General features: G+C 43.9%; 1 protein-coding gene across 2 annotated transcripts; it reads left to right on the top strand.

Annotated features, from left to right (window-relative positions):
• The first annotated feature begins 243 nt into the window (after positions 1-243).
• On the top strand, positions 244-22,677 carry sort1a (sortilin 1a). Of its 2 annotated transcripts, XM_024427179.2 has the most exons (20): positions 246-614; positions 12,710-12,769; positions 12,853-12,926; positions 13,122-13,224; positions 13,497-13,658; positions 13,918-13,991; positions 14,868-14,917; positions 16,346-16,473; positions 16,558-16,702; positions 16,868-17,023; positions 17,115-17,227; positions 17,357-17,459; positions 18,236-18,404; positions 18,524-18,723; positions 18,795-18,984; positions 19,251-19,367; positions 19,460-19,568; positions 20,049-20,161; positions 20,244-20,370; positions 20,566-22,677. In XM_024427179.2, exons 1-20 carry the CDS (start codon positions 375-377, stop codon positions 20,578-20,580), a joined length of 2,448 nt encoding a protein of 815 aa, XP_024282947.1. In that variant the 5' UTR covers positions 246-374; the 3' UTR covers positions 20,581-22,677. The 2 variants fall into 2 exon arrangements, 1 of the variants encoding a protein (XP_024282947.1); XR_006083734.1 differs by lacking the exons at positions 20,244-20,370; positions 20,566-22,677 and having other exon boundaries at positions 244-614; positions 19,460-19,918.
• Positions 22,678-22,932: the final 255 nt, after the last annotated feature.

Raw genomic sequence — 22,932 nt, 5'->3', positions numbered from 1 at the left:
TTTGTGTCATTTCCTCCATGGTGTGTGTGTGTGTGTACTTCTGACGGTTTCATTACCAAAATCATACAGGAGGGTGAGGTTGACAACCTTCATCTGGTTTTGTCCGCCAGGTCGCGTAATTGCAAATAACTTTGCTCCTACTGGGAAGAATAAGGAATGAATGGACGCATCTACAGTCCAATGGAAAGGCATTTCAATTAAGTCTCAACCAATCGGACTTCTAGGTGGGCGTCTCATTTTAAGACGCCACAGTTCACTTCTGCACCAGATGAACATTATGTATGCCGCCTACGTGGGGTGGTCTAAATACAGTTGGTGATAATACAAACGGGTTACTAAATTGATTTTTAGCAACACAACTCAGATTTGCGAATATGACTCCGCTGTATAGCATCGCTGTTGTCTGGTTATTTACCTATGCGCTATGCGAGGATTTTTGTAAGAATGCCAACTTCTTCGGCGGGGCACACACAACGTTCGTGAATACCCCGCGACCGAGAGATTCGCCGGTGTTGTCTGGACACAACCTTAACAAACGGAGCACTGACCCCGACGGAGAGACGTGCAAATCTCTAACGGGATTCGAGTCCACGCTGAAAAATAACACACACACCGTAGGTTTTTCTATTATCAAAGGCTGTTGCTTGTATAAAAAAAATGTTTGTTTTTTTAATGTCAAACTGCACATTGTCATTGATTCGTGTTGACTGCAACCCATATATCCCACCACAGCGATAATATAATCACATTTCTCTCGGATTTGATTGAGGAATGGTCAAATCCATTGTGATAATCTGTCATTTGTGACCTTTCAGACTACTGTGGTGATACTGACTCATGGTTCTCATCACCACGTGGGCTATACATTCCTAATTGACCGATTGATTAGAAGGATGAACTTTATTGCATATTCAAGAGTTAGACTGTCTTAAAGCTAAAATCCTTGGTTGCTGCATTTTTTATTTATAAATATATTTTTACCCATTGATACTTGACCTGAGCTCGAGGCATTTATAAATTGTGTTCTCCAACCGTCGACCCCATATAACATAAAATATAAGCTTGTTTTACTCCAATTTCTGGTAACAATGTAAATGTAAATGCCTCAAAACATAGTTAAAAGGACATTTGAAATCATGGATGGTCAGTCCTTGCATCCATAGCTCTGTAAATTAATTTGAGAGTGGTTCCATTTCTCCAGGCCCATCCCTCAGCTTTTTACCAAAACAGGGGCAGGGTACATGCTTTGCTATTGTTTCTACTAGGGATTCTAGCTTTTCGGGATTCAGGCAAAGTGAGTTTGACCCAAGGAGTACCCTACAGCAAAGGGTCAAGTGGAGTGAATATGCATTCCGGTTTCTCATAATGCATCCATTATTGATTGAGGACGGATCATCTTGTGGCATAAGTCTCCTACATTCGGTAGGCCTGTCTCTGTATAGTTTGGTAATATATGCTGTGATTTAAATACACAGTCTCATTTCATTTTCACCCCCAGACCCTAAAAAATATGATATTGAAGGCCAGCATATTTCTAGTAAAGTATAGACTGACTGAATGAGAACAATGATGGCTTAGGATGTCTATGGGCCAAACAGCTCAAATCATCATGATTACTTATGTTTTAACCTACTATTGCTGGGAATGTTGCTTTGCATCTCGTCTTTCTGTTGACAGAGCTGGTTATAGCAGCCAGAGTGGTTGCCTGTACTGCAGAAAAAGGTGTTGGGGAATGTAAATTGCTGTCTGTAAGCAGCAGTTTTGTTGTGCGTTCATATGACTACACTAGCAGGGTCTCCTTTGAGTGGATTTTCTCTGTGCAGTTCACTGCTCTGCTCTGCTCCACTGTGACGCAGTAGGGAAAGGGACATAGTGTTTCATTACTGTTTGCAACATGAAACAAACTCTGCAAGTATCATGTTCTGAGACTGACAAAAAGTTAGCACACTGCATTGCATGCATGCCATGATTGAGGTGGAGAGGAAATGCAAACCCCTGTAACATATTTTCAGCATTTATTTCCCTGTCAGTCAACACTGGCCTGCCTTTGTCACTGAGGAGTCAGGTGATTCTGTTCAGCCAGTTGAAGGCAGATGCTAATGGGGTTATAGTGTAAGCCACTGCTAACTCAGGCTAAATGTGGCCATATGAGGAGCAGCAAAAATGGCAGTGTTTGTCTGGGCTAACCAGCCCCATACGCTGTGATGCCTCTGGCTCTGCTGTTGGCCTAGTAGAACACTCTTGCAGCCCAGACTCCACATGGCTTCTCTGTGTGTTTAGTGGAGTGGGTTGTGGGCCCTGCAAATGTGACTCAATGCTGAGAGGTCAAGGGATCCACTCCTATAGTTAAATAAAGGCCTAGTTAAAGGTTAAATGTAAAAAATTAAATAAAACTTTAAATACAGCACAGGAGGTTGCTGGCACCTTAATTGGGGAGGACGGGCTCGTGGTAACTGCTGGAGTGGAATGGTATCAAATACATAAAAACACATGGTTTCCATGTGTTTGATGGTATTCTATTCGCTCCGTTCCAGACCTTATTATGAGCCGTTTTCCCCTCAGCAGCCTCAACTGTTAACCGGCATTAACTTTGGGAGCTAACAAGTCTAAAGGTCATGGGCAAGGTAACATATCATTTTGGTGAAACATCTATTTTACACAGGATGAATATAGTTTGTGGGTCTACGAGCCCTTCTGTGCACAGACAGCTCCCTAATAAAGCACAGAGGTATTGTTCATGCCATGGTTGAGCTTTTTTCAACTGAACCAAATTTAACTCCTGCCATTGATGTTTTATTCTGGATCAAAAAGGGGCTTAGGTGGTGGGTGTGGCAATGGAAATGGCAATGGACACAGTTGGTGTGGCTGAATTTTAGATAACTTTTAAAGGCTCCCAATTTGATGTTTTTTGTTGTTGTTGTGGCAGTTTCTTGAATTTTTAAGCCAATTTTCCGCAATTCTCCTTGGAGCCGAGATACATTTTTGCAATTTTAAAGTCAATTCCAAAGAATTATACACATTTTGCCATGGAGCTGAGAGAAAATGTTGCAATTTAAAAGCAACTTTCCAGGGGTTCTACATACTCTGCCATGGAGCTGAGAGAAAAGTTTAAAAAAAAAAATATATATATATATATATATATATACATACACACAGTTGAAGTTGGAAGTTTACATACACTTATTTTGGAGTCATTAACTTGTTTTTCAACCACTCCACAAATTTCTTGTTGACAAACTATAGTTTTGGCATGTGTGCACGACACAAGTAATTTTTCCAACAATTGTTTACAGACAGATTATTTCACTTTTATAATTCACTTTATCACAATTCCAGTGGGTCAGAAGTTTACATACACTAAATTGACTGTGCCTTTAAACAGCTTGGAAAATTCCAGAAAATTATGTCATGGCTTTAGAAGCTTCTGATAGGCTAATTGACATCATTTGAGTCAATTGGAGGTGTACCTGTGGATGTATTTCAAGGCCTACCTTCAAACTCAGTGCCTCTTTGATTGACATCATGGGAAAATCAAAAGAAATCAGCCAAAAGAAATCAACCTCTGAAATAAATTGTAGACCTCCACAAGTCTGGTTCATCCTTGGGAGCCATTTCCAAATGCCTGAAGATACCACGTTCATTTGTACAAACAATAGTATGCAAGTATAAACACCATGGGACCACGCAGCCGTCATACCGCTCAGGAACTGCTCAGGAACTGCTCTGTCTCCTAGAGATGAATGTAATTTGGTATGAAAAGTGCAAGTCAACCCCAGAACAGCAAAGGACCTTGTGAAGATGCTGGAGGAAACAGGTACAAAAGTATCTATATCCACAGTAAAACGAGTCCTATATCGACATAATCTGAAAGGCCGCTCAACAAGGAAGAAGCCACTGCTCCAAAACCGTCATAAAAAAACAGACTACGGTTTGCAACTGCACATGGAGACAGAGATCGTACTTTTTGGAGAAATGTCCTCTGGTCTGATGAAACAAAAATAGAACTGTTTGGCCATAATGACCATTGTTATGTTTGGAGGAAGAAGGGAGGCTTGCAAGTCGAAGAACACCATCCCAACCGTGAAGTACGGGGGTGGCAGCATCATGTTATGGGGGTGCTTTGCTGCAGGAGGGACTGGTGGAATTCACAAAATAGATGGCTTCATGAGGAAGGGAATTTATGTTGCTTCAATATATCCACATCTCAAGACATCAGACAGGAAGTTTAAAGCTTGGTTGCAAATGGGTCTTCCAAATGGACAGTGTCCCCAAGCATACTTTCAAAGTTGTGGCAAAATGGCTTAAGGACAACAAAGTCAAGGTATTGGAGTGGCCATCACAAAGCTCTGACCTCAATCCTGTAGAACATTTGTGGGCAGAACTGAAAAAGCGTGCGTGAGCAAAGAGGCCTACAAACCTGACTCAGTTTAGAGTATGTAAACTTCTGACCCACTGGGAATGTGATGAAAGAAATAAAAGCTGAAATAAATCATTCTCTCTCTTATTCTGACATTGCACATTCTTAAAATAAAGTGGTGATCCTAACTGACCTAAAACAGTGATTTTATACTAAGATTAAATACCAGGAATTGTGAAAAACGTGGCTAAGGTGTATGTAAACTTCCGACTTCAACTGTATGTAAATGTGATAATTCAGTTTTCTAATTTTAATACATTTGCAAAAATGTCTAAAGGCCAATTTTGCTTTGTCATTAAGGGGTATTGTGTGTAGATTGAGGGGAAAAAACTATTTCATCAATTTTAGAATAAGGCTGTAACGTAACAAAATGTGGGACAAGTCAAGGGGTCTGAATACTTTCCGTATGTGTCTTTACTCATTCAAAGAGTTAAATTTTTTACTATTTTCTACATTTTAGAATACTATTGAAGACATCGAAACTTTGAAATAACACATTGAAAAAAATTAAGAAAAACCCTTGAATGAGTAGGTGTGTTAAAACTTTGGACTCATTCTGTATATATTTCACCGTTTTGGACATAGGCGCCCCAAAAAAACTCGTAGGTGGCCGCTCAAGGGTTTCTCTGGCTGAGAAGTCCCTGCACTGAGATATGACCCACACCCTAACCCCTGTTTGCTATGGAATTATGATCTCTCACATGGACCTGACCTGAACCCTCCAGCCAATGAGATATGCTACAAACACCATCCAAACCTCTCTCGACCTCTGTCCAAATGTTCTTCAAATCCCCTCGGCCCGAGTCTTGATGACTTCCCAAATGGACACAGAAGTTCCCACAGTAAACCAGTTTAGCCCATCTCCAGTTAAAATGGCCTTCACAGTGCATTCTCTAGCCCCTTCCAACTCACAGGAGCTTTGAAACCCAGCGGTAACTTAATTTGGCCCTCTCTCCAGCTCTCTTTGTCCTCAGGGAAGCAGGAAGTGTTTTTAGGAGCAGAACAGCCAGTTCAGTACAGTCCTGGTGTTTTCATGGTAGACAAATACGAATACGGCCAGAGGAATGTTGTAGAATTCTGTGAAATGCCGCAACTAAGTACTTGATGGTCTTTGTGTTGTCAGATCAGTGAGTGAATGTGCTAGAGTTGGAACACCTGAAGCTCCTTTTGACCATGGAAAAAGCACTCCTATTGGCAGTATGGTCCACCCACCACCTCCTATCCACACTAGCCTGTGCTCCCTCATAAACATTCCCCACATGTTTCTCTCTGACCTCCAGTGAGTCTATCTGCTATAAGAGCAGGCTGACTGGCCAAGACAGGGCACAGGGTAACAGTATTTTTTTTTAGGTTTGTGGCGAGGGCTGAATCTTCTGTGTCAAGACAACACAAGCCTCGGCTCACTTGCTTATCATAAAAGTCTGTTACAATTCGTGAGAGATACTGGAAAGATAATTGATTCTGTCAATGCCTCTCTTCCTGCCTCTTCTGGTTTCCATAGCATTGTGCAACAAACGAACAGTTGACATGGCTCATTTAAAGAGGAGAGTGTGTGCGACAGTGTGTTCCAACACAGTGTAGCCAAAGATGGTACAATATGATGATTTGCAGAATCTGCTTCTCCAATAGAAATCTCTGATCATACTTGTAGGCGATGTCATGCGCAGAAACACGTCATCAGGTCTAATGGTCGTGTCCAACCGAACTGCACATGTGCAGACCGTCAAATCAAAGGCACAACTTTGATATAAAGTTGTTTTGATGAAAAGTGTCAGTTTTTCTCTTTCACGAGGTTGTAGCAATGAACATTTCAGCTACTTTAGAGATTGGCTTGAATCTAGGTTTTGCATTGGTTGGTCTGGATGCTGGTGGGAGGAGCTATAGGAGTATGGGCTCATAGTAAGTGCTGGAATGTAATAAATGTAACGGTATCAAACATAAGGAAACCACATTCTGTTAATTCTATTTGTGACAACCCTCCCACTCTGTCTGCCGAATTCTTTCTCTTTGCTCTTGTTTTCCTTAATAGAACGTTGGTGGGTGGAGCTGGGAGGATCGTCAGCGAAATGGGACACACCTGGGCTCGGGTGTGTCCTGGGGATAAATACACCTATACCCCATTCATTGAGGAGAATCTCTCCATGCAGACACACTGTTATTTTTGGTTGTGGTGTTTTGTGGCTTGTTTGTTTTGGCACCTCGCAACATCCCTAATTTTCACCATCTATGCACACAACCACTCATTAACACTACTGATTACACACAGACACCATTGTTAATTGTTTGTAGATTACTTTGTTTAATAAATATATCTGTTATTCCTTATCTCCACGTTGTCGCCCTCTTTGTTATGGGCTACGAGCTGGTTCATGACACATTCCAGCCATTCCAATGAGCTCATCGTCCTGTAGCTCCTCCCACCAGCCTCCACTGACCTATACCAATCATAGAGTATGTTTACTGTACACGCACACTAATAGTTCGATACCAAACTGATTATGGCAGTAGGCCGAGTATTCCGTTAGCCATGTAAACACCTTACGTTGCTTATCTTAATTGGTGTAAGGTCATAATCGAAGTAAGCATATGCAAATTTAAACACCTAGTTGTCTCAGCAATCTTTCAAATTATTAGGACATGTAAAGACCTTAATCGGCGTTCCAGTGGTGTGTTTCATGTGTGCATGTGCTAGCAGCAGCAGTGTAAGCCTCGCTCTTTTCAAACATTATATAACCGAGCTCAGAATCAAATAGGCTTCCCAAAAATAACATGGTCCCTGTGGTAGAACGTTTATTTTAATTGACGATTTTCTGCATTTGTCAAAGTCCCACAGTCAACTTAGTGTATGTAAACTTCTGGTCCGCTGGAATTGTGATACAGTGAATTATAAGTGAAATAATCTGTCTGTAGACAATTGCTGGAAAAATGACTTGTGTCATGCACAAAGTAGATGTCCTAACCGACTTGCCAAAACTATATTATGTCAACAAGAAATTTGTGGAGTGGTTGAAAAATGAGTTTCAATGACTCCAACCTAAGTGTTTGTAAACTTCTGATTTCAACTGTGTGTATATGTATATGTTTTTCCCCCGATTTTTCAGGTGGGTGCTGTGGAAAACATGAAGGGGGTCTACTTTGAAAGCACCGTATACACACCCCTAATTCCCACGACTATGATTATCCTCCCTCCTGACGAGGGAGAGAAATGTGAAAATATCTTAAAGGTGAACTGCACTCACTGATTCCGCATGTGTTCGTTCATTACTGAAGCCCAAATGAGAGTTGTCTTTGGGGTGTGATTTAATGTGGGTGTGTCTTTGCCATTCAAGCTCAACAAACAAAGACAGTAGTGAGTAACTTAGTGACGTCTAAGTGAGCAAAGAGAAGTTTTGAAGGTGATGATTTCTGACTGACTCGCCATCTCAAGATGATCTGCTAATTCAGTTCAATGTGTCGGCTAAAGTCTGTGCTCATCTTGTTATAGCACTAAAGGGTGGACCAGCTCCATATTAATGCCCATGATTTTGGAATGATGTTCGACGAGCAGGTGTCCACATACTTCTCTTGATGCAGTGTGTATATGGTGCTTTCAAAGTAGACCCCCCCTTCATGTTTTCCACATTTTGGAAAATTTAATAAAATATGTTTTCTCATCCATCTACACACAATACCAACGCAGTTGTAACGCGACTCTTTTTTTTGTAATGGATCACACCTACAGTGTCACTGCGCAAAATGGTACGCAGCATCATCAGGATATGTGTGCAACAAAAGTTGAACATTCACCTTTGCTACTATTTTTGTCAAGCTGTCTACGGCTACAATTTGATGCATATGTTCGATAAATTCAACGTCTGCACCACACACAGTGCACTGCAGCTGTCTCTGCAACGCAAACACATCGTTCCATTGGAAATGAATGTACTTCTGGAGTAACAAAACGCAAATTACGCTGTCAGTGTAAGCGAGTCGTTAATTCTTCCATGGATCTTACATTAAATTCAGCATAACGGGGATGTAGCACTGTTTAAACTAACACTATTCAAAGGCCACAGAGAAACTTGGAATAACCTGTACTTGGTTCGATGACAACTTGTAGAAGGCTTATATCTATATTTTGTCATGTCGGTTGTTGATTTCACCACAAAGGGAATAGACCCACCCCTACGACCCGGCATAGGATATCAACAGTGACAATGGTTGACTGTCCAAAAAATGTATTGGTGTGTGGCCAGCGACTTTTATAGAGAGACCCCCCCCAAATGCTCTGTGCCATTTCATTAACTCCTCGTTCTAAGTCCTGCACATCCCGGCGTGACAATATCAGCGGGGTACAAAACCAAAGATATTGAGCCGTTTTAAGCAATCAATCTTACGTCATCGTGATGACTGAACTTTTATACTAACATCACCAATCTGAGGTAAAAATGATTTATAATTCCACTAAGTTGTATAGCTTGAAAATGAAAGCTTGTCTAAGGTAGTAACACAAACTGTCCACATTAGGGAAATTAGCACAGTATACAATTTAATATTTTTTTATTTGATTTAACTAGGAAAGTCACTTAAGAACAAATTGTTATTTACAATGACAGCCTAGGAACAGTGGGTTAACTGCCTTGTTATGGGGCAGAACAACAGATTTTTACCTTGTCAATATGGCAAAATAGTTGGGAGGAGTCTTTACGTTAACTTTCTAATACCTAAAGACTTTTCCTGCTTGATGTTTTCTAAGACCCATTTTTCATCCTATGAACTTGACATGTTCATGCTCATGTTTCTTTTTTACATGGAAATGCCCCTAAGCAAGGAACAGAAGGATATAAACCTACAGTGTGTTATACAGTAAATAACCATTAACAACACTACCTACAGAAGACATTAGTGTTATCAACATACATTATGATTATTCAGGGTAACTTGTCAGTAATGCATAACGTCATACTGAAAACTGAAGTATTTAAGGAAAATATAATGAATTATTCCACGCATCCAGGACTATATGTTGCTGCTTATTAGCTTTTTTCTGTGTAGTATTCACCTTCGTCTTTTGGTTGAATGTGTCTAAATGTGCAATAACAACATCATGAGGGTCAGGCTGGTTGGCTGTTTTTTCCCCCTGGTCTGTGGTCAGAATGTACAGAGAAAACATGTCCTGTTCCCTGTGTGTCTCAGAGCTGGGTTGCAGCCAGCAGCACAGAACCAAGGAAAGCAGCACAGTGATGTTCCACGTGCTGTTTGTGTCCAGAGGATAGAGAGAGGGATGGAGAGAAGGGGGCAGAGAAAGGGAGGGAAGGAGAGTTGGACGGCTAGATATAAAGAAAGAAGGGGATAGGAAAGAGATTATAAGGGAGGGGGAGGGAGGGAGGGAGGGAGGGAGGGAGGGAGGGAGGGAGGGAGGGAGGGAGGGAGGGGGAGGAGAAATGTAGGGTGAAGGAAAGTTTCATGGTTGGCTGTTTTTTTGTTTTTCCATATTATCCCATCTTCACTCAATAGGGGTGGAGTCATCGGCTGTTTATGTGTCTCCTTCCAGATGCTAATAGCTGACTGAGCTTCAAGTAGGACCAGACTTTCACCTCACTCAGCTCCAGCCCAGTGCCTCAAACCTACTGCACCTAGACCTGCAATAGCCCTATATACAGTACCAGCCAGATCCATGCATTTAGAGTGTTGGACCATTGAGGGTTCTGCATTATGAAGCATTTACATGAAACCACAACATTCTATAGCAGCCATGTTAGCACGCCATTTACATTAAATGGGGAATATTTAAATAATGCCATGTACCTGAATGTCTCAAATTAGATCAATATTCAAAATTCTAGATGTTGGCCCAACTCTCTAAATAGATGGCTCTGGTACAAGACACAGCTGCCACCTGACACTGCAGTCCCTCTCCCCTGCTCCTTTAAGCTTCATATCCAACCCTCCAAACCATATATGACATTTACACAGCTTCACCTCAAAGATCACAGCCTGCATGTGTTTGACCTTTATATCTGGAAATATTGATGTAGCACTCTTGTTAACACCTCGAACCCTGCAGAATAAGGGGCTCACTGTGCTGGCCTGTAACCTCCCAGCCCTACAGTACACCAGTGGCGTGTGTGCTTTAGCTCTGGAATATTTCGTCATAGAATGTGAGCTCATGTCTGGTCTGTGAGGTCACATCCTGTCTGGCAGTTAGGGTTTGTAGCTGTATTTGACAATTAAATGATTCCCGCCCCCCTCCTGCTCATCTTCTGTCTGTTGATGGTATCAATTCATCCCCTCAGGCAGTCCTCCTCTCTTCCTCATCCCCCTCTTCGTACTCCTCCTCCCTCCCACCAAGTTAAAAGATATCTGTCTGTGACAGAACCTCCTCTGGTCCCTGTCATCCAGCTGGAGCTGCTGACTAGGCTGACCGAGGCTGACCTGTCCCACACTGCCTTGCTGCTTTGTTTTGGGTTTGAAACTCAGGGCGGGGTATTGGTTGTCCAGGCAGCCTGGCAGGGGTTCAGAGGAACAAATGAAGAAAACACGTTCTTGGTTAGATTTGACACAGGTGTACAAGCATTGGTCTTGTACTGTTATACTCCTAAGAAAAGCAGAAGCCTTTCCACCCCATAACATGAACAATCTGCTACAGTAACATGATTTGAGCCCAGGCGTGCCAGCTTAAACCTGGCAGGGTTGTTTTCAACAAGAGTCTTTGAACTCAAGTTGAACCGGGTCGATCAGATCACTTCAGAGGAGGGATGAAGAGTGAGATGATTCCTTTGGAGCAGGATTAAGGAAGGATTGAGGGGTTGTATGAACAGATCTACTGTATTTGGAGGAGGAAGGATGGAGAGAGAGTGTGAGGAACCGATGCTTTTGAAGAAAGGATGGAAACTTGTGCTCACACTTGGAGCGATCATGTGTTCCCCTGGACCTGTTTACTAGTAGTTTCCAGAGATCTTGTGTTCCCCTGGACCTGTTTTACTAGTAGTTTCCAGAGATCTTGTGTTCCCCTGGACCTGTTTTACTAGTAGTTTCCAGAGATCATGTGTTCCCCTGGACCTGTTTTACTAGTAGTTTCCAGAGATCATGTGTTCCCCTGGACCTGTTTTACTAGTAGTTTCCAGAGATCATGTGTTCCCCTGGACCTGTTTTACTAGTAGTTTCCAGAGATCATGTGTTCCCCTGGACCTGTTTTACTAGTAGTTTCCAGAGATCATGTGTTCCCCTGGACCTGTTTACTAGTAGTTTCCAGAGATCATGTGTTCCCCTGGACCTGTTTTACTAGTAGTTTCCAGAGATCATGTGTTCCCCTGGACCTGTTTACTAGTAGTTTCCAGAGATCATGTGTTCCCCTGGACCTGTTTACTAGTAGTTTCCAGAGATCATGTGTTCCCCTGGACCTGTTTACTAGTAGTTTCCAGAGATCATGTGTTCCCCTGGACCTGTTTACTAGTAGTTTCCAGGTCCAGGGGAACACATGTTTACTAGTAGTTTCCAGAGAGCTGCCTGCCTGCCTGCCTCCTGTGGCTTTATAGACTTCCTAGAGTAGCAAACACTCTCCAGGCCTTACCTCTCCTCATAAACAACACATAGAGGCAGGCTAGTGGTGGGGGGAACCACCTCCTCTCTCCACAGACCTACTAGATGTAATTCCGTGTAGAATGGAAGAAGTGAACTCTGGATTAGTGGTAATGTAAGACAAACACTCTTTATGTTCTCCACCTGACTTCTTTGTTTTAGCTCTCTCTCTTTCTGGGGGGTAATCTCTCGATCAGCTCTAAGGCACACACACACACACACACACATTCTCTCTCTCACTGTCTCTCTCTCTCCATCGTCTGCAGACTGGACTAAAACTTTAGGGGGCCCTCAGGAGAATTAGGGGTCTGTGTGCGCAAGAGTGTTTTTGTCCTGCTTTCAGGACACAAGGCCCTCAGTCACTCTCTTGTTCTCGGGCCTCTCAGCTTGTCAGCCAAGTAGGAATGTAGGTCACACTCACAGTTCTATACAAAGAACATAGTTTGACAGTTGGGACACTGAGCAACAGTCTGGGAGGTGTGTATGTGTGTGTGTGTGGTCAACTCTCCCTGTGTTGAACAGGCAGGGTTTGGATAAAGGAGAGTAGGAAAAGGGGAATCACACAAGTGAATGTCCCTCTGTGTTCTGTATGACATCACATTCTGTCAAATTTGACTGTTTCCTGTACCCTGTGATTTCACTTAGCGTAAACCACACGACGCTACACGTGCTGTACCTCATGTTCCTTTGTAAGCCATGTTGATAAGCCTTCTCTTTCTCTCCTGTCTGCAGTATGCCTTCAATGACCTGAGTGGCTCAGTGTCTCTGGCCTGGGTGGGAGATGGCACAGGGGTAAGAAGAGAGAGAGAGTGTGTGTGTGTGTGTGTGTGTGTGTGTGTGTGTCCACCTGTAAAGCCTGTGTTGTATCTCCACAGGTGCTTCTGGTGCTGACCACATTCCAGGTGCCTGTCTTCATGATTCGCCTTGGCCAGTCTAAACTCTACCGCAGGTCAGAAACTCCAGATTCAGGAGATACGGGTCTATTTTTACCTGTCTCAACTCGTCAGGGATTGAATCGCACATTAACTTTTGGGGTCACCCTTAAAATAGTGGAGTTATGATACTTTTAATATAAGGATTCCTGATTTGTATTGGGAGTGGCCAGTAGGTTTCTGTATATTCCCCCCATGTCTCTCTCTCCCAGCGAGGACTATGGAAAGACATTCCAGGACGTGACCCACCTGATCAACAACACCTTTGTTCAGACTGAGTTTGGCATCGCCATTGGTCCTGACAACTCTGGCAGGGTCAGTACTTCTTCCCTTCATGACTACGTAGACATATTCTGTCTGTATAGACTGGATTCCGTCAACAGATGCACAGCTCCAGTAATCGAACTAGTCTTTGTTTCTCTCTGGTACTACTACGTTGAGTTATAATTGCTCTGATTGCCCAGAGAGTTAATGCACCTGGTTTCTCAGATCTAAGCCAGTTCCCTGTCTCCCTCTATAGGTGATCTATTCTGTCGCTTCGTGATCTCCTGGGTTCTCCTCTGATCCACTGTCTCTCTGTCCCCCAGGTGATCATGACAGGTGATGTGTCAGAGGGAGGGGGATCCCGGATTTTCCGCTCGCTGGATTATGGACATAGTTTTTCCCCAGTGGACCTCCCCTTCTTTCCTCTGATTCAGACACTGTATAACCCCAATGACAGTAACGTGCTACTGACCCTCAGCATCACGGTACATAACCCTGACCCTCAGGATCATTGTACATGACCCTAACCTCTAACCTCTGATCCCTTACCCTCAGCATCATGGTACATAACCCTGATCTCTAACCCCTAACCCTTAATGCTCGATTAAGGCAGCCTCAGAGGGGTTGGGTTAAATGAGCAAGACACATTTCAGTTGAATGCATTCGGTTGTACAACTGACTAGGTATCTGACTTTCCTCTTTGAATATGGTCTGTTTTTTCCGTCCCTCTCTCCTCTCCTCCAGTTGGACCTGTGGCTGTCTGAAGACTTTGGCTCCACCTGGAGGAAGATCCATGACAGCGTGTGTCTGGTCAGATGGTGAGAGCTTCCATTTAACCAGTTCATTAATCAATCAGTAACAATGGATGTTTTTTATGATCTTGTTTACTTCCAAACAAACATCTATGTCCTCTAGCTCCATATTCCAACAGCATATCTTTTACCTCTGAATCCCCCCGATCCTTCTCCCTTTTTCTCTCATTTACTCTCCCAATCATTTACTGTGTGTGTGTGTGTGTGTGTGTGTGTGTGTGTGTGTGTGTGTGTGTGTGTGTGTGTGTGTGTGTGTGTGTGTGTGTGTGTGTGTGTGTGTGTGTGTGTGTGTGTGTGCGTGCGTGCGTGCGTGCGTGCGTGCGTGCGTGTGTGTGTGTGCAAATGTTTGACATTATTGTTGTTATTCCAGCTGTCTTGCCTGTCAGTTGTGACCACATATTTGACTCCAGTTTCAGTGCAGCAACAGAAGTTCAGATCAGGCTAAAGAGCCAGGATGTGGTAGTTACTGCACAATCATCGCTTCACACAGCATTCTGGGAACTCTGTGGCCACAGCTTCAATTGGAGCTCTGACCAGAATACATTACACAAGCAGTTTGGGCTCCCAGGACAGGGAATCAGGAGTCAGCAGAATAGTGTATATTCATTCCACAACTCCTGGTAGTCAGTTGTACAGTGGGTTGGTGAATATTGTCACTTCAGCAGCAGTCGAGTGACACCTCAGTCAGGTGGGAACCAGATGTTTTCATTCCTTTAAAGGGGTGTCACGGTGGGATGAGTCCATATTCCACACCATCTGTTTTATATAACCCTGCTACATGTATACGCGTCAGGAGGAATGTACCGGCCTCAATCCCCAGTGAATAGGAAAGATCTCTGTCCGTCCGTCTGTCTCACTGTCCGTCTGTCTGTGTGATCCTAGGGGTCCCGAGGACAGTATCTACTTCACCACAAACTCTAACGGATCCTGCAGTGAGTAGACCATGACTACAGTAACACAACCTCATGTCAACACCAGTAACAACAAATAACTCACTAACAGTAGAATCATTGAGCCAGACATCTGTCCAGAGAGACTGCACGAACAGTAACACAGCCACACGATTCACCATACACAATAGCACACAATGATACACTACACGACCAAAAGTATAGGAACACCTGCTCGTCAAAAATTACGGGCATTAATATGGAGTTGGTCCCCCGTCTGCTGCTATAATAGCCTTCACTCTTCTGGGAAGGATTTCCACTAGATGTTGGAACATTGCTATGGGGACTTGCTTCCATTCAGCCACGAGCATTTGTGAGGTTGGGTACTGAGGTTGGGTACTGGTGTTGGGCGATTTAGGCCTGGCTCACAGTTGGCGTTCCAATTCATTCCAAAGGTGTTCGATGGAGTTGAGGTCAGGGCTCTGTGCAGGCCAGTCAAGTTCTTCCACACCAATCTCGACAAACCATTTCGATATGGAACTCGCTTTGTGCACAGGGGAATTTTCATGCTGAAACAAAGTTGGAAGCACAGAATCGTTTAGAATGTCATTGAATGCTGTAGCGTTAAGATTTCCCTTCACTGGAACTAAGAGACCTAGCCCGAACCATGAAAAACAGCCCCAGACCATTATTCCTCCTCCAAACTTTACAGTTGGCAGTATGCATTGGGGCAGGTAGCGTTCTCCTGGCATCCGCCTAACCGAGATACGTCCATCGGACTGCCAGATGGAGAAGCGTAATTCATCACTCCAGAGAACGTGGTTCCACTGCTCCAGAGTCCAATGGCGGTGAGTTTTACACCACTCCAGCCCACGCTTGGCATTGAGCATGCTGACCTTGTGTGCGGCTGCTCAGCCATGGAAACACATTTCATGAAGCTCCCGACAAACCGTTATTGTGCTGACGTTTCTTCCAGAGGCAGTTGGGATCGCGGCAGTGAGTGTTGCAACCGATGACAAATGATTCTTACGCGCTTCAGCACACAGCGATCCCATTCTGTGAGTTTGTGTGGCCTACCACTTCGCGACTGAGCCATTGTTGCTTCTAGACGTTTCCACTTCACAGTAACAGCACTACAGTTCACCAGGGCAGCTCTAGCAGGGCCGAAATTTGATGAACCGACTTGTTGGAAAGGTGGCATCCTATGACTGTGCCACGTTGAAAGTCACTGAGCTCTTCAGAAAGGCTATACTACTGCCTATGTTTGTCTATGGAGATTGCATGTCTGTGCACTCGATTTTATACACCTGTCCGCAACGGGTGTTGCTGAAATAGCCAAATCCACTCATTTGAAGGGGTGTCCACATATTTTGTACATATGGTTTATATAGATGAGCAAATAATCTCAAACTTTGTACTGATAACAATCATATGTGTTTTGACTTGTCTCTTTCCCTCTCCCCTCTTCAGATGATAAGGGCATGTTGGAGCTGAAGAGGTCTCTAGACTATGGCAAGAACATCAAGACCATCGCCAGCAAGATCTACTCCTTTGTACTTGGAGGACGCTTTGTCTTCGCCTCCATCATGACTGGCTCGGTGTGTGTGTGTGTGTTACGTTAGTATGTGCGTTTCTACAGTAATGTCTGTGTGTGTTATAATGTGTGTGTGTGTGTTCCTCAGGGTACCCAGCGTATGATCCATGTGTCGGTAGATGGTGGTGATGTGTGGAACATGGCTCAGCTCCCTACTGTTGGCCATGAGCAGTTCTACTCCATACTGGCAGCCAGCGACGACATGGTGTTCATGCACGTAGACGAACCTGGAGGTCAGTCAGAACACACACACACAATTATGGATTAAGATTCTTTCTTAGATGTGTGTCTTTGTTAAGATCTCACTTGTCCCTTGCTATCCTCCCAGATGAAGCTTTCGTCTACATGACAATAGATGGTTTATGAAGCTTTATTTACTTAGTGGCACATTGTGACAGACACTGGCATAGGGACCATCTACATATCAGATGACAGAGGGACACTCTACTCCAAGTCTCTGGAGCGCCACCTCTACACGGCCACAGGGGGCGACACTGATTTCACCAACGTCACCTCGCTCAGGGGTGTCTACATGACCAGCGTACTCACAGAGGGTGGGTCTACACTGCCACACACGGACACAGAGACGCACCGTTTTGAAGTGTTTTTCTATACAGTCTGACCCCCCCTCCACTCCCTCTGTAGACGGCTCAGTGGAGACTGTGGTGTCGTTTGACCAGGGGGGGGAGTGGCGGCCGGTACAACGGCCTCGAAACAGCCGCTGTGACACTGAGACCGCCACCAACCGGCCGGACCGAGTGAGACACACACACACACACACACACACAACCCTGTGATTATATATGTGTGCTTTAGCAATACTGTATGTAGCTTTGTATTTCATGAGTGTTTTGTCCTTGTCCCTTACCCACCCTGTGTGTCTACAGTGCAGCCTGCACATCCACGCCTTATACAGCATCTCTATGAAGATGAACGTCCCTCTGCTGCCCCTCACACAGTTCAACGCTATAGGCCTCATTCTGGCTCATGGTAACACACACACAGTATACACCAGCCATACTCAATATTTCAGACCGCGGTCTGGATCCAGACCCAGAATGGGGTTCATTTTTACTGCTATTGAGAGTTGTAATAGTAGATTGTACAAGGTGGAATTTAGAAATGTGGAAGTGCATGGGCAGTTATGTCATTCAATGTCAGAAATGTTGAGTTAATCAACTAGCACCCCTCAAACTCAACTCTGAACCTCAAAGACAGTTCCACTTCATTATTCCCCTTTAATCGGGGACTGATTTACACCTGGCACACCAGATGGGTGCAATTAATTATCAGGTAGAACAGAAAACCAGCAGGCTCTGGACCTCGTAGGGTAAGAGTTGAATACCCCTGACACTAGCGCTTGGTAGCTGGTTAGCCCAACTTACCTAAATATTGTAGTTATCATAGCCAGATTACATGCCCAGGGGCCTCCATTGATTTTGTTGAGTCACTCCAGTATCATATGAACACACAAGACATGGCAAAATGTGTAGAATTGCAGGAAAAGAGCTTTAAAATGGCAACATTTTCTCTCTGCCAGCAAGAGAAGTGTGAACAGACTGATCAGTTTGGGGTTGCATGGGTTGTGAGGTGGAGGTTTGTTACTACACCAATAAAGGACAATATCCATCCAGATCTTTGCCACCTTGGAACATCTTATACACTGAGCCCAAAAATAACACAATCACATGCCCACCCTATGGAGCACTAGAATAATGGAACATTCATATCCCTATTCCTTCACTCCCCTCCCTCTCTGTCTCCAGGTAGTGTGGGTGACCCAGCGTCTGTGCTGTCTCCTGATGTGTATGTGTCTGATGATGGAGGTTACTCCTGGCTGAGAGCGCTAACCGGACCCCACCACTACGCCATCCTAGACTCTGGAGGCCTTTTGGTGGCTGTCGAACACACATCTGCACCCGTCAACCAGATCAAGTGAGTGAAAGAGAGAGAGAAACAGAAATGGAGGCGGTCCTGCCATTTCAAGTCTTTGCACTCAGGTTGTGTTTGATAATGATGCTAAGAGGCCTTTTCCCCCTCCATCTCCCCTGCAGGTTTTCCACAGACGAGGGCCAGTGTTGGCATGTGTATAACTTCACCAGTGAGCCGCTGTATTTCACAGGGCTGGCGTTGGAGCCTGGAGCCCACTCCATGAACCTCAGCCTGTGGGGGTACAGAGTGGGCCTGCAGGGTCCCCTCAGTCACTACTGGGTCTCTGTTACCATCGACTTCAAACAGCTACTCTCCAGAGACTGTGAGTGGACTGTGTGTGTGTGCATGCGTGTGGATGTGCCTGTGCTTACTGGTCTCTATGTCCCCCTGCAGGTGGGGAGGGGGACTATGTTCAGTGGTTGGCGCACTCTGATGACCTCAACAACCCTAATGACGGATGCATTCTGGGATATAAGGAGCGTTTCCTGCGGCTGAGGAAAGATTCTGTCTGCTGGAACGGACGTGATTATGTCATCACCACCCAGCCCACCCCCTGCCAATGCACACTGGATGACTACCAGTGGTCCGCACCTCATAAACCTTCACGTCTATGTTACTACTCACTCTCTCTTTACCTTTCATTTGACTCCCTTTCCTCCCCTCACCCATTCAGAGGGGTCGGGTTAAATCTGGAAGACATTTCGGTTGAATGCAATTCAGTTGTGCAACTGACTAGGTATCCCCCTTCCCCATCTTATCCATCTTTCACTATCACCTCTCTGTCTATCTCTCCTTGTGTTCAAGCAAACAACAGACATATGTATCTTTCTCTCTCTCTGTCTGTTGTAGTGACTATGGGTACCACCGTGGAGAGAACAGTTCTGAGTGTGTGGAGCAGGCAGACCTGAAGGGCCATGTTCTGGAGTTCTGTCTTCACGGCACCACAGAACAGCTGCAGACCAGTGGGTAAGGAACTCACCTCACAACAACAACAACAACAACAAAATGCCTCTCTCTCCTTCCATTTTTCACTGTCTCTTCTGCTCTCCATCCTAAAGCTACCGGAAGATTCCAGGCGACCGGTGTGTGGGCGGGATCCAGCCTAAGAGGAAGGAGATTGATCTGAGGAGAAACTGCATCAGCAATGCACTTCACCCAAAACCCCTGGTCAGTGGTAGCATTCCTGCTACAGCAATGCACTTCACCCAAAACCCCTGGTCAGTGGTAGCATTCCTGCTACAGCAATGCACTTCACCCAAAACCCCTGGTCAGTGGTAGCATTCCTGCTACAGCAATGCACTTCACCCAAAACCCCTGGTCAGTGGTAGCATTCCTGCTACAGCAATGCACTTCACCCAAAACCCCTGGTCAGTGGTAGCATTCCTGCTACAGCAATGCACTTCACCCAAAACCCCTGGTCAGTGGTAGCATTCCTGCTACAGCAATGCACTTCACCCAAAACCCCTGGTCAGTGGTAGCATTCCTGCTACAGCAATGCACTTCACCCAAAACCCCTGGTCAGTGGTAGCATTCCTGCTACAGCTATGATACAGCATCTGGTAAAGTCTTTGTCTGGCTCAAGGAGTAGGAAAACCATTCTAGACTTAAGTTAACACCCCTCTCCTTCTCTCTCTCTCTCTCTCTCAGACGGAGGCCAACTTGTTAAGCTCTGCCTCTATAGTACTGGTTGTAATGGTGATTTTGCTCATCAGCGCTGCCACAGGGGTTATGCTCATCAAGAAATATGTCTGCGGAGGGAGGTCAGTTTACCTCACCTGTCTCCTCCCCTACCTTTGTCCTCCCTGTGTGTACAGTATGTGACTGTGTGGTTATCTTGCTCAGGTTCCTGGTACACAGGTACTCAGTGCTACAACAGCATGCAGAGGCCAATGGGATAGAGGGAGTGGATGAACTGGACACACACACCACCGAGATGGGCAAAACACACTACCACGAAGACTCAGATGAGGTTCACACACTGCTAGCATACACAGACACACACAGTTTTTGTGTGACACAGCAATTTTGTGTACAGTACATTACTAGTACATTCCTGCTCTTGTCCTGCATCATGCTGTTAGTGTTTTTCCTCACAATATTCTCTCTCTCGTTGTGTGTATGTTTGTGGGCGTATATCTGTGTACGTGTGGATTTTCCCGCCCAGGACCTCTTGGAGTGAGAAGCGAGCTGCGAGAGACTTAATCCGCCAACCTGACAGCCTAACCAAGACTACTCCCTCCCACCATTGCCTCCTCCTGCCGCCACTAATACTGCAGCTGCTCTGAGACTCCACTCCTACTCAATGACTGCAAACAGTTCTTACATACCTCTTCCCTTCCCAAGGACACTGGCACTAAAGGGATATATCATGTCCTGCAGAGGGCTGGAGAGCAGTGGGACAGGGTCTGTGGGCTTGGGGCCTGTGGAGGGGAGCGCAGAGGAGAGCTTTTGTGTCCCTAAGGAGCTTTTGTTGTGTCTGCAGCCTTCCTTTCTCCACAACGCTTTCTGATGCAGATTCACGGAGCAGGCGCTCTATTGCTGTGGTGCAGAGAGTCAGGGTGCAACAGCAGTGGCACTGGGAATGGTGTGTCTGGATCAGAATGAGTTTCTATGGTACAGTACCTGATATGGTACACCCCTATGAAAGAGACCGTATACAAAATGAGATGTGGATAGCTTTCAACTGAAGTGGTACATAGTTATACATTTAGTTATGTCTGAAATAATTTTGTACCAAGTGCAAAAGATAATCATTTTCATAAACATTATGTGTGAGGTGAAAACGTATACTAAATGTGTTATTGTTTTCAGGCTCATACCAGCTTTAGTATGACCACATTAACAAAAACTAGCTAACCATACAGTACCTTGTCCTACTGTGCTTAGAGTGGACATCTTGAATTATATTACCAAAGCACTTTCACAATTTTGTGTTGCAGAGAAAATGTATCTGATTTGTCATACTGAGAGGGTAGGGAGTATGGGGGAAACTACTCAGCAAATGAGTTGTCAAGTCTGAACAGACCATATTGTACGAGTGAATTACTTGAGAAATAATAAACTCTTTCTTTTCAATGTCATAACACATGTCATAAACAGTCATGACAGCTGAAATTAACTTAATTTACACAATCTTTACACACACTGCTATTGAAGTGAACTAGTAGGATAGCAGTTTACCCAGCTAAATCTAAAAAATATCAAATATATTTGTGGGTCTGGTATAGTCTGCTTGTAAACTATTTATAAACGGTAGTTTGTTAACCATTACATTTAGCAAATACATGTGTAAGGCTTATTGTTCATGGTGTATATATGATTTAAAGGGTCTGATAATAAATGGTTCATAAATAATATACATGTAATTATTAATGAACTCAAATATATTAACTAATGATATGTAATGTTAGCAAATAGTTTACTTATGGTAACAAACTTTTGAATACTGGTATAAAAGCAGACCCTGTCAACCTGTTACTAAGTTATATGTGAATCAGTGCTGTTTTTTTTTTATTACGATGAAGGCTATGATTTAATCGAAATCTTGTTTAACAAAAGAAGCGCTATGTTCAAAGTTTGTGTTTGTGGGAATTATTTGATTTTACAATTTGGCAAGTGGACACGTGAAATTAATTGTCCTAACATTTTCTTGTCAATATATTTTATTACCTCAGAATTTCATAAGCTAACATATCTAAGAAATAAAACTAGTTTGAGTATTCACTTGTGCTTTATTCAGGTAAGCAGTATTCACAACATAGAGCGACAGAAATAACCATGGGCCTTCAGTCCCAAGCATTTCATTAGACAATGTTACCTAGTTTCCTTTATAGATTTGAGAAGCACATTATCAACATTTTTGGAGTTAATGCATGTCTACTGTGTAATGAAGTGATTCCATCTCCAAGTGGACCCAATTGAGGGTTAGGAGACTTCCTGACCAGGAAACACTCTGGGCTCTTGCAACTGGTACGTGCTTTTTGCAGTTGCAGGCACTCATTTTCTTTTCACACCATCAGGTTTGATTAACCAGCTATTATAAATGGCAGCTCATGCTGAGTTTTGGTGCAGTGCTATACTGTGAGATAGCTGTATAATGGACATAAGATTTTGTCTCAGATTTCCGGGAATAGTCTGTTCCATTTTAGGCCTGGTGTATAGTAGTTTGTTTGCTTGTGTTTTTATATATCATTGCCAATTTTACAAACAGACTTGGAAAGTCCTCTTTTGCAATATAGGTTGATCTCTTTGAATAAATAATAGTTTAAATGTTGAACTTTCTTGTCATGTCTATTTGATCCTACTTCACCAAAGAAGGCATTATGCTATAACGCTTTAATTATTTTACAATCACCTTTCAAAGGAACTTGCATCAGGTTTAGTTTATTGGGATCTCCATTAACTACTGAACATACAGCAGCTACTCGTCCTGTGGTCCACATAAAACAAATACTAGCTACATTTGACACTTTATATGAACCAAAAAAGTATGTGTGGAAACAGTGAAACTACAATCTGTTGGCTGGTGGCT

The sequence above is a fragment of the Oncorhynchus tshawytscha genome, linkage group LG07 (genome assembly GCF_018296145.1).
Source record: "Oncorhynchus tshawytscha isolate Ot180627B linkage group LG07, Otsh_v2.0, whole genome shotgun sequence".
Classification (NCBI taxonomy): Eukaryota; Metazoa; Chordata; class Actinopteri; order Salmoniformes; family Salmonidae; genus Oncorhynchus; species Oncorhynchus tshawytscha.
The sequence above is the reverse complement of the archived record's forward strand: the minus strand, read 5'-3'. Positions and strand labels throughout refer to the sequence as shown.

Excerpts from the sequence above, each read along its gene's own strand:
- sort1a (XM_024427179.2), top strand. The coding sequence starts at position 375 with ATGACTCCGCTGTATAGCATCGCTGTTGTCTGGTTATTTACCTATGCG. Across the intron at positions 17,228-17,356 it reads CCACCAACCGGCCGGACCGA|TGCAGCCTGCACATCCACGC; the intron begins GTGAGACACACA and ends GTGTGTCTACAG. Across the intron at positions 17,460-18,235 it reads AGGCCTCATTCTGGCTCATG|GTAGTGTGGGTGACCCAGCG; the intron begins GTAACACACACA and ends CTCTGTCTCCAG.